Genomic DNA, 11,357 nt, shown 5'->3' on the forward strand with positions numbered 1-11,357 from the left:
GTATGCTAAAGGAAAAGTTTGTGGCTTCTTCAATCCCTTTCAGAAGCTCGTAATAGATGAATCGCTCATACTTTTTATAGGTAGGCTATCATTCAAAAAGTATATTCCTTCAAAAGCACAGATTTGGAATAAAGTTTTTTGTTTTATGTGATTGTGAGACGGAAATCATTGTAGACAATGCACAGGGAAGACAATTAAAATTCCTGAAAGTGACTTAGGCATATCTGGTGCTGTGGTAATGAAAATTATAGAGAAATATTCACGTGATGGGCACCTTTTGTACACTGATAATTGGTACACTAGTCCACGATAATGTAAATATTTACTTGATAATGGCACGCGATCATGTGGGACAGTCAGAATAAATAGAAAAGGCATGCCAACATTCCCACAAAAGTGCAAGCCAGGAGACTACCACATTTGGAACAATTGTTAGCTCTCAAATGGCACGTTAATTGTGATGTGACATGCTAACAACAGTTCACCAAGGGAAACTGGTTGCAAGCAACAAGAGCGATTGGAGGAATAATGAATTTATAAAAAAACCTGACGCAAGTTCTCGACTACAAAAAAAATATGAGATTGGTAGACAAGTCGGACATGCAAATCAGTTCTGTGGACTGTATGAGGATATCAGTCAAATGGTATGAGAAAATGTTTTTCATTTGATAGGTGTGGCACTTCTGAATGCATACCGATTCCATTCTGTGAAAACTGGAAGCAACACATGACACTGAAGGAATTCAGTCGAACTGTAGTGCACCAAATGTTCACGAAATACAGCATTGCCTCAACCCCATCCTGGCCGTTAGACACCCACTAACCTAGCATGAGATCGGCTCTTGGGAAAGGATGTCATTTTACAATACCACCTGGAGTTCGTCCCACCCACGGAGAAGAGAGCCGCAGAGACAGTGTCACGTCTGCATGAATACACAGTGTATAGAGAAGCCCAGGAAGCTAGTTAACACATGGTGTCAAATGTGTGGAGTGGGATTGTGTATTGGGCAGTATTTTCGTGGTTTTCACAGTAAGAAAATATTTTAAGAACACAATGATGAACAATAAGTGGATTTTTTTCACATAATTTTAATGCACGTCCTAAAGTTCATCATTTAAATTAAAATGAGCAGAAATTAAGTCAATGAAATATTTTTTCCTTAAGTAAAAAGTTATAATTATTAAAAAGTTATGCAAAAATAAAAAAATTAATGTATTATTTTTTTGCACCAATGGGGAGCTCTATTTCAGCTTATTTGTGTAGTTAAAGGATTAATATCAAGCTTCTGAATTTTACACATGTTGAACTAACTCAATTTAGACAAAAAAACAATGATTGGGCAAAGGGGGCAACTGTGCATGGCATCAACAGTTTCATAACTGGGTTCTAAACAGACATGGCACAATTATTGGTCGCTCTACAAACCACACATGCATAAAGGCTGTGACACTAACAAATTCAGGTATAAAGACATACAGCATTCAAGATCTCCCCATGAATAACATCATCGTGTGTTTCCGAAAAACTTGGTGGATTGCTAAAATCATTGCAGTGTGTTCAGAAGAGAATGATGTTAGTGTCTGGTTTATGCATCCATATGGTGCTTATGTGAAGTGCCATTGAAAATACTCTGAGCAAATTGTGACTCATCCACCATTTCCAGTGAGTAGCAGTGGATATTTGCTCACATTGCAGTCAGTCAATGGATGTAACCAATCATTCAGAGATGAACTTTGTACAACACCTTTATACATTATGCATGCTAAATAGAATGAATCTTCATTTTCCCCCTCAAAGGTATGCAATTTTGATGTACAGGAGGAGTGCATTGGGTCGAAAACATGCCTAACTTTGATATTCCTTAAAATAAAAAGCATAAAAATACCTTTTCATTTTTTAAATTAGTAGCAGAACATTTAAACTACCCACAGATAAATTTTAAAGAAAATAAAAGGTGGCCTTTTTTAATGATAAATTGTTACTTAAATAATTACTATTTTCCTTTAAACAAGACCCGTTTGTTTATCATAACTTCAAATTACTTGAAAATTAAGTCAGTATGCGCAAGCATACATTGTTTTCAAACTGAAAAAATAACCACTGCTTTATGGGCCATAGTTCCTTAGTAATCAGCATTTACGTGGTTTTTCATTTTTTACTCTTGAGGTCTGACTTAGCAATGTTCAAAGGATACTAACTTTATAACAGTTCAGTTTTGAGCTGAGATAAAGAGATCATAATTCATCCTAAGGATACTGCTTTCACGAATTGAACTTTAAAGAGAAATCGGTAACGGTCCCCTGACATGATTTTTCACTTTCTACCTGATTTGAGATGTGAAGGCCCTCAACGGAAAAAAATAATATTTTTTTATGAGTAGAAATAGCACCTTACAGATATTATAGCTCTCCCTTTGATGGTTCATTACCTTGCTTCTAACATGTGACTTATACATCACTTAAGTACCCACCTATGTTATTGCGAGATATTCTGATATATGAACAATTTCGAAAGCATGTTGTTGGGTACATTTAACTTACAAGGAGGAAAACGGAAAATAAATTTAAATTAATGAACAGAAAATAATTCAGTTGTTCTGCTATGGCCTGAGCCCTCCTGCCACTTCAAGAAACAAGCAAACGTTGACTACATCTATACATGGGTCTTAAGGTCCATTGCAAAGTCATTCCAGTGGTGACTTATGACCTTTGACACCACTGTTAAACTTGGCTCAATATGTAACTTCTCCGTACCGACCGCTCAATGTGCACCAGTGGAGTTTCCTTCCAATGTGTTATGAAGTAGCAATTCGCAAATTTCAACAACACTCTTTTCATTCCGTTTCCTTTTGATCACTTTTGAGGGGAATACACGAGACATCATGAGAGATTTACATACATTACTGAATCCTTAGATGAGTGGGAGACGAAAAGGAATGAAAACACGGGAAAGTATACGTCGGTGGGAAAAGACTAACTGACATGGTAACTGATTGTGAGTGGAGGGCTGCGTTCACAGAGGTTAGAAATACCTGCTTTTACCTATGGCTGTGGGCTCAAATCACTGAGGTGCGTTAATCTGGATTGTTGTGCGGTGATGATTGAACTGCTTATTCAACATCTAACCTTAACATCATATAAAACAAATAAATCACTTTAACGCACAATAATTAATGCTACATATAAATAAAGTTAATCATGCACGAACTTATTGCGATCTTAACACGCAAAAAAACACCTTGAAGCAGAGATTATCCTAGAACCGCTTCAGGGGTTCTTGAACAACACCAAACCACCAAACAACACAAAGATGGCGCAAATTTTAAACCAATGAACTCGCTGGAAAAGTATCCCCAAAACCGCCATGAAAAGTAGCGCCACTGTCACGGCAGCGGCCTCTGCACAAACCATTTATTGCTCTTTCATTTATTTAAAGCAAATGGTGGAGAATCGCAAAACAACATGAGAATAGACACGTGTTATTTTTGCTCTTCACACGTCTACCCAGGCCACGGCATACAATTTGTAAGAAACGACTGTAAGGTAAGTAAGTTAATTACTAGTGAATTGAGGAATTCCGTATTATTCATGTAATAGAAAGAGCGTCTTGTCGGACAAGTCTACCTTGTCAACTCAATTCTAACTTTTTCGTTTTCAAGATTTTCAAGTTTTGCCGTTCCAAATGCCATCGGGCCTTTAAGAAAAAGAAGAACCCTAGAAAAGTCAAATGGACGAAGGCCTTTAGGAAAACTGCTGGGAAAGAACTGGCTGTAGATCCCTCTTTCGAGTTCGAGAAGAGGAGAAATATTCCATTGAAATACAACCGGGAACTATGGAAGAAGTCATGTAAGTATATATTTTTTAAGCGGTTTGCTCTCTCATTACAACAGCAAATCTCTGTCAACAAAGGGTAATATTAACTCTTCCTATGCGCTACTGTCTTTTGTGTTTGCTAATCGTTAATTTGTCTTATTTAACATTGCGATTTCTCATTGATTTCATTATATTCTTCGTCTGAAATGGTCGGTTAGTTAGGCAACATGTAAACTTTCAATTTCAAATTTAGTTTTAAGGAAAAGGTATTGAAATTTCGTAAATTTGAGAGATTCAATGCCTGCAGGGTTATTCCGCTAATCGTATGGCCGGGCCATAAGTCGAAATCGACCATAACTACGGCCTCGAGACGCACGTACGGCTTCGAGCGATTCTACTTTGAGCGGAAGGCCCTAAGTCGGGTGGTAGCTATGGCCTAAAGGCCGTAATACTGTGGCCTGCCTAGGAGGCGGTCATAACTGGATTTCTTACTAATTTGTATTGATAAGCTGTAGGTAGCTTGAAATGTCCGCTATGAAATGTTTTATATTTTAAGATTCTCGTTGCATTACGGTTCACGAGGGATGATATCAAAGAAACATTTATAGGGCAAGACATTTTTTTTTGGCAGTAATGCAATCTTCAGTAAGTCGATGCGTAAAGTATAAATGTCGTCCACAAATCAAGGAAAGAATGATAGTCTCATATTGATGTATTAATTTTATAAAGCTGCCTAAACATAAGCCTCTGATAATAAAATTAATGAAACTTAATGTTTCAATTTCATCTTTAGATTTCATGCATTGGCTGGATTTCTAAGGCTTTTGGGGGCAAATTATTGCAGCCATGAGACAATTGTTGCACCATAGGAAGGGGGTTAGAACTACAATAGGATGTCATGTTCTAACTCTATCCATTACATGTACAATTCATGAATATTATAATACTGTATGGTACAAATCTTGTACAAATTTCTTCTGCTTCTTCTCGTCCGTGATTTTGAGTTCTTCACTTTTTTTAAGAGATCTCCAGCGTCTGCCAACAAATCAGTGTTTAAAGAAAATGTAAATTTATCCTTTAATAAGAGTCCATTTCGGTTAAGGAACACTGAAGTAATTTTTTATCCACGTTGGAAAAAAACTTCCTTTTCAAAAAATGACTAGTGTTAAATAAAGTGAACCCAACTTATAGTACTAATTATAATTCTCATACTCGCCTACAGACTTTTGGCCAGGCCATACGATATGGTCCCTCGAGAGTGGAGTTGTTGTCAGCCGTAATTTCGGGTCAGGCCATAAAAAATTTACGGCCGGCCATACGTACGGCCACGTTTAGCAGAATAGCCCTGCAGGTAGTGGGCTAAAGCTTTGGTTTTAATTTTTTATGACTTTAGACAAAACTTTAAAAAGCGTTTCACATGGAGGATAAATAATTAAGGAGATAAATCCAAGTTAAGGGTGAGATGGGATCAGAGATAACCTATTAGGTCGCCTTAGGTCATTATTGTCGCTTTCTCTGACACAATGCTGCCTTTAGGACCTCCTTTTTTTATTCCTGAGGGTTTGCTGCGATGCTTTATATGCTCTTGCACCAAATTTAGAGAAGTTGTGAACTTGATCAAGTGATACAGGTCTGAAGTGTTATTTTCTGTCATGGTTACTTCTAATGGTATTTTGTTCAACCTTAGTTGTTAATAGCTAAGAAGTGAATTGGGAGCCTACTCAAAAATAGTGTATGTAATGCCTCACTGAAGGAAGTTTTTAAGTTTTACTCTATTTATGAGCTGTATGCCTTCGTTTATATTGATGATGCAGCTACGGAGAATGACAGACAAAAGTATTTTATTGTAACAGCTTACAGCACATTTTTCAATTGCTACACAATCATCATCAGTGCCTTTGATACCACAGTCATCATCAACGTGATATCTTTGTTTACCATTTGATATGTTGTTCCACAACATCTCTCCACAAAAATTTGACTTTATGGTCCTTAGGTTTCCATGCTTTAGCTCTAGGTTTTATCTCTAGTTTTAAGTGGAAAAAATGATGTATGCTTGATTTCTCCTTGGATACTTATTCTTATGGTAAACTTTGGAATTTTTTAGAGTAAATCCTCTGTACTAACCAGGAGCAGGAATACAGCTATGTCTCTTAATAGTTTTGAAAAATATCAGCTTGAGTTCTCCGGCATCAATTTCATGATAGATACATTATGAGCTCTCGTTTCTGGACTCTCTCCATCAGTATTCGCAACATTTCTATGGAGTTAATCACTTGTTGCCTGGTTTGTTTCATTTTAGGGGAAGGTAGAACAATGTATGTGCTTTGTCTTTATAGTCTAATCAGTATTTTCTTTTTAATTTTTTTAAATCTTAGTGGATGCCATTAAAAAGGTGGAGGAAATAAAACAGAGACGACAAGCAAACTTCATCATGCAGAGATTGAGGAAAGGACGTGAACTGGAAACCCAGCGTGACATCAAGGAAGTTAAACGTGATTTGGCATTGATAAGGTCACCTGCTGCTGGTCTCAAGACAAAAATGGAGGAATCTATAGTAGAAGAAATTCATGAATCTGATGATGAGATGATTGCTGAAGAAGCATAAGTACTTCATTTCCTGTATCACTTCCCCTAAATTTTATGTTGTCTTTATGTTCAATAAAATGTACAGTTTACCTTAATAATTTATTAAATTTAATTGTTTACAAGTCCAGTCAAAGAAAGATGGAATTGGTGCATTTACCGTAAGATCACTTCCATCCCTATTCCAACCTAAAAACGTATATTCCTGAAGGTGTAAGTGACATGGAATAGTGATTTCTTCCCCCTCCTCCAAACCAAGGCGGGTCCGAATACTAGGGCTTATAGAGACCTAGAAAAAAATTATTTTCAAGTATTAATACAATATCACCAAGTGAACATGACTGACAGTCGAATATTAATAAACACATCATGTCAATGCTGTAGTAAAAATTCAGATTCTCAAGCCCTATGGAGGATAACAAATAATGAATTTCTCTGGTGGCCACTGCTGGTTCCAAGAAAAAAATGGCCGATTGGAGGGTTGGCAACTCATTAGGGGAATTCAGGGTATTTTGCAAAACACTATGTTATTAAATCAGGTTTTCAACTTATGATTTCATTTTTGATTAGCAATCACATTCACTTTCCATAAACACTTTCTAATCTACTTTGTTTTCATTGGTTATATCACCTTTCAATTAAAACATTATCCATACAACTTACAAGCTTTTCCATACAATGCCATTGTCTTTTCATTGAGTTCCTTATAAAATGTTTGGGGAAGGATTTAATTACATAAGTTAGGAAATATTTTACTCCAGAAATTTAACCCTATAGATTCATGTCAGCACCTGTCTCTTAAGTGGGTTGCTCATTTCCTTGAGCTCGTCTTAAAGAAACTGATGAGTCATAGAGGTCTCATACCCTCTCAACCTTTCTTTCCTTTCACTTACCAGGTGCGTCCAAAAATAAAGTAGTGTTCTAAGCTTTACTTACACTTCACTTCGTTCCTTGGATTTCTTTTTGAGATTTATCAGAGGTGGCAGTTCGCAGTTGCTAAGAACTGGCCAGTAAGAGGGGTGGCTGCTGAATAGAGGGTCATTTAACAAATGAAAAGATGACTTTGTTGGCTTCCACTGATTTATTTTCTTGGTATGACATGTTTCGATCCATAGAGGTCATTCTCAAGTACAAATTTTTTTTAAGCAAGCATATATACTCCTTGAAGGGGAGAGGGTGGAAGAAGTGGGTGTTAAGGAAGGGGGGGACAGGTTGAGTTGGAAACCCAAATGGAGGTTACATTGAGAATCAGGGAAAAAACCAATCGACCAATTTTTATAGACAGGGTTTCCACTCAATCTATGTTATAAAAATCACGGTATTTTCCAGGTTTGCATGGTCTAAAAGTTCAAATTCATGGTTTATAGATAAACCATTTTAGGCAGAAATATTGATCACGTAACAATCATCGGCCGCACGTTACCCACGAATTTAACAAACACAACAGACACCGTGAATGAATGCAAACGCAGCAATGAAAGGGCTCTCTCTCCTGACGTCACATATCGTTTGCAAAATTCAGCTCTGGCTAAAGGTAATTGGGAAAACGGAGGGACCAGGGTGCCAGAGAAGTTAAGGAAAGTCTGAATTTTCGCAAGTGTTAATGAACACTTCGGTTACCAGTCTTCCGGCTTTGGTACAGGCTTAACACTAGAAGGACGGCAGGGGTCATTTGACCCATTTTCAGAATTCAAATTTATTTTTCTCTTATTAAAATATTTTTTTTAATTTGGAAACTTTTTCACTTTATTCATTTTGGTCTATATTTTGATAATTTAGTGAAAATTCAACTATAATGTTTTGTTTTAAATTTTTACGACATGTTATACCTAGAAGGATGGCTGGGGTCATTTGACTCACAACTTGTTTTTGTACTATTTTCTACTTTTTTTTGCCCGTGGGCTCTTTTGTCCTATGTATATCATATAAACAGCAAGAGGCTAGTGTGGTAGATGATTTGCTTCATTTTGAACTAGCAAGTACCCGGTTCAATGCCAGTCTCGTCCCAAGGGCTCCTACCTATATTCCAAAACCTGGGCATAGTGACTTAATCATGCTCAATCATTCGATATGCTACGGGCAGCAAAGCATTCGATATTTTCTCAATCCTTGATTTGCATAAAATTCATGCAATTATGACATTTTATTTTGCATTTCTTTTTTGCTCAATGATTATTGTATTACCCACACTGGATAATCATCACGTATCCCATGACTTTTCCGTCGGCCAAGATTCAGAGCTCTTAGAGACATTATTTTTCATCATCGCCTCATCAGGTTTACGAATAACTGTTTCATTTTTCTGGCCTGACGGCACTGTCTTGGCTGGCTTTGGCCCTTTGCTGTGTGTCCAACCTTAGTGCCGCCTGACCCCATTGGGTTTTGGGGTAGGTGGACTGCACGCTGCGCCCTGGGGAAAAAACCTGTCTCCTTTTGAGAGAGCGGAGGAATTGGGTGGACTGTAAATCCTACCCTTGGAATCCACACGTAGGACGGAGAAGAAGCATTACTGCAAGATCTTGGAAGATACAAATCAGGATAAATGCAACTTGTGACAATTATTGTCCATCCATCCAGCTTGCAGAAAATTAGAAAAAATGGAAAACTTCTCTTGCAGAGACAATCTGAAAAACAGGTGTGATGCACGAATATCCATGGCACCTAAAATAGCATGTAATCCATTCAACGCGAGTGCTCAAAAATACCTTAGGCCATACTCTTACGTAGAAGAAGGAAAACTAGAACAGTAAGTAATGAACTTCTACTCAGCAACATGATCTCAGACAACACTATTTCTGAAACGGATAAAAGAATACCAGAGACCATCCTATTTCATAATAAAAAATAAGTGGGAGTAGATATGATGGATATCACGTATCAATTTATTTACATGTCTCCAAATCCAACAGCCCTAACTCCATGGGCACAAAAAAGAAAAGGTGCCAAATGGCACCAACTTCCTTTTCATTTTCCAAAATCCTTTTCACGTGTGAATGGCTGGTGTCCTTACATCCCCTGCCTCACGCCTTTTAGGCGAATTGCGGGGTAGTATGTAGACTTAAATGTAGATGAATAAATCGCCCAGTGTACAAGTACAGTGCTAAAAATATTTTGTGGAAACAGCGCTCAAAAAATACTATCTGTCTGAGATTTAAAACAAAGTAACTTAAACACAAATTTTGTAATGAGTGCATGTATTTTAATATGTAAATAATGATAAAAGGTACTAAATTTGGTTTACTTCATTATTTTCTAAGATAATTGTATTAACTTTTGACAATGGAAATAATATTTTTAATGAACTGATTCAAAAATTAAAACGATTAAACCTAATATCGGATGAAAATGAGGCGTTTTATTCCAAAATACATTTTAGGAGTCAAATGACCCTTAGCCGTCCTTCTAGGTAGCGCAGAACTCCCGTCCTCCTAGTGTTGAGGTCAATGTGTTATCATGGTACACGGACCAATAATGGGCTTCAAAAGACATGTCCAGAGAAATCTGTGGCCATGACTGCGCGTGACTGCCCTTGAAATATGATCGAAATATCCTATTTTATTTTAATTAGTCAATTTTTGTTTGGTGCGATCAAAACTGTAAGCAATACAGCATAAATATTGCTAACAGGAATATCATCACACGGTTTTGCTGATCTTCCAGGGGAAGAATTTGGAGTAATTAAAAAATATACCAACAATTACGAAGTAAAAGTAAGACTTACCGTACTGCGGGAATGTATATTAAACGGATTCATGGCTACCGGCAAGCCAGCCACATATTTTACTCTTGAGCCATACATATCATCCCCCAGCAAAGGCGCTAACTTGTGAGCCATGTACACTCGCAGGAAGTGCCACTTCGTAGTATTTGATTTAATTTCAACTAAAGACGCTCCGTGTCCATTAGTGCATAAAGTGCGACACTCAGCAGCTACTGAGATAGCATCCTTGGCCAGAGCAGGCTTTTTGTTTCCGTAAATGATTGGCTGTAATAAAAATTATTCGATGATATGGCATCATCATAGGATTATGAAAATTGGAGACAACAAACGATTTACCTGTAAGGTTTTCCCATCCGGAGACGAAGTAAGAGCAACTTTGACGGATTCACTAATATTCTCGTTAAGTGGTTCCCCCATAACTACACCTAAATATTTTGATGTCAGCTTTTTCGCTGGGCGTTCTCGTCTTTGACAAGTTTTAAAACGGTCGAACGCCTTGTCGGATGTAGCCATTATCAAAACACCACTGGTGAACCTAAAAAGGGAATTGATAGCGCCACTCAGGAATAACGTGCAAATTATTAAAATGTAAAAAAATGCTTACCCGATAAAACGTACTTTCCCGATGACTTGGCTACAATCAACCGGTCAATTCCAAGTGAATTCCCTAAGTATGGCAATACATCGTGTAAGTTGTACCCGTAAGATTTTGGCAAAATTTCTAAAGCTTTGGAACTCGTAGGCACAGGGGAAACTCCAACACCGTAAGGTTTGTTGAAAACCAATAAACCGTCTGAAAATAAACTTTACTCTCATTCCGTTCGATGACAATATTTCCATTTTATTTACGAAACTTACCTCGGTTTAAAATTAAGTTGTCCACGATATGATCTGCAAGTTCTCGTTTGCTTTTCCAACTATTGACATTGCGGTAAGCATGATCATCCTTCTTGTATTTCGGTTCATATGCAACATTGCATAGGTTAACTACACTAGACGACAATTTAGCATGATTTCTGCCACAAGATAAAATAGCAAAGAGGCAACTAGATGCTGCCATATTCAATATTTATAGTCGTAAACTAAGTATTCATTTCTTCCTGTTATGCCGTTATAAGGATATAGTGAAAAGATAATAATAAAAAGTTAACTCTGTTTACCACTTGATCCACAACTTCTCCATAAATGGATGTAATTCGCTGTGGGACAGTGTTTTGTTTCACGATCTCTGCGCTCT

The 11,357-nt window shown here is 37.2% G+C and overlaps 2 protein-coding genes across 2 annotated transcripts; one reads left to right on the forward strand and one right to left on the reverse strand.

Moving 5' to 3' along the window:
* The first annotated feature begins 3,398 nt into the window (after positions 1 to 3,398).
* On the forward strand, positions 3,399 to 6,497 carry LOC124166387 (probable ribosome biogenesis protein RLP24). Its single transcript, XM_046543905.1, has 3 exons — positions 3,399 to 3,543; positions 3,660 to 3,846; positions 6,192 to 6,497. The coding sequence occupies exons 1-3, from the start codon at positions 3,463 to 3,465 to the stop codon at positions 6,419 to 6,421; spliced, it is 498 nt and encodes a 165-aa protein (XP_046399861.1). The 5' UTR covers positions 3,399 to 3,462; the 3' UTR covers positions 6,422 to 6,497.
* LOC124166386 (mitochondrial mRNA pseudouridine synthase RPUSD3-like) lies at positions 6,488 to 11,334 on the reverse strand. The gene is made up of 5 exons (XM_046543903.1): positions 10,979 to 11,334; positions 10,739 to 10,913; positions 10,457 to 10,655; positions 10,121 to 10,384; positions 6,488 to 6,688 (listed from the first exon to the last, which is right to left on the reverse strand). The coding sequence occupies exons 1-5, from the start codon at positions 11,178 to 11,180 to the stop codon at positions 6,494 to 6,496; spliced, it is 1,035 nt and encodes a 344-aa protein (XP_046399859.1). The 5' UTR covers positions 11,181 to 11,334; the 3' UTR covers positions 6,488 to 6,493.
* Positions 11,335 to 11,357: the final 23 nt, after the last annotated feature.

This window comes from Ischnura elegans, chromosome 10 (genome assembly GCF_921293095.1).
Source record: "Ischnura elegans chromosome 10, ioIscEleg1.1, whole genome shotgun sequence".
Classification (NCBI taxonomy): Eukaryota; Metazoa; Arthropoda; class Insecta; order Odonata; family Coenagrionidae; genus Ischnura; species Ischnura elegans.

Coding starts and splice junctions, on each gene's coding strand:
- LOC124166387 (XM_046543905.1), top strand. CDS start 3,463: ATGAGAATAGACACGTGTTATTTTTGCTCTTCACACGTCTACCCAGGC. Junction 3,544..3,659: donor TTGTAAGAAACGACTGTAAG/GTAAGTAAGTTA, acceptor TTCGTTTTCAAG/ATTTTCAAGTTTTGCCGTTC. Junction 3,847..6,191: donor GGAACTATGGAAGAAGTCAT/GTAAGTATATAT, acceptor TTTAAATCTTAG/TGGATGCCATTAAAAAGGTG.
- LOC124166386 (XM_046543903.1), bottom strand. CDS start 11,180: ATGGCAGCATCTAGTTGCCTCTTTGCTATTTTATCTTGTGGCAGAAAT. Junction 10,656..10,738: donor GTAGCCAAGTCATCGGGAAA/GTACGTTTTATC, acceptor TTCCCTTTTTAG/GTTCACCAGTGGTGTTTTGA. Junction 6,689..10,120: donor ATATACATTCCCGCAGTACG/GTAAGTCTTACT, acceptor ATTTTTTTCTAG/GTCTCTATAAGCCCTAGTAT.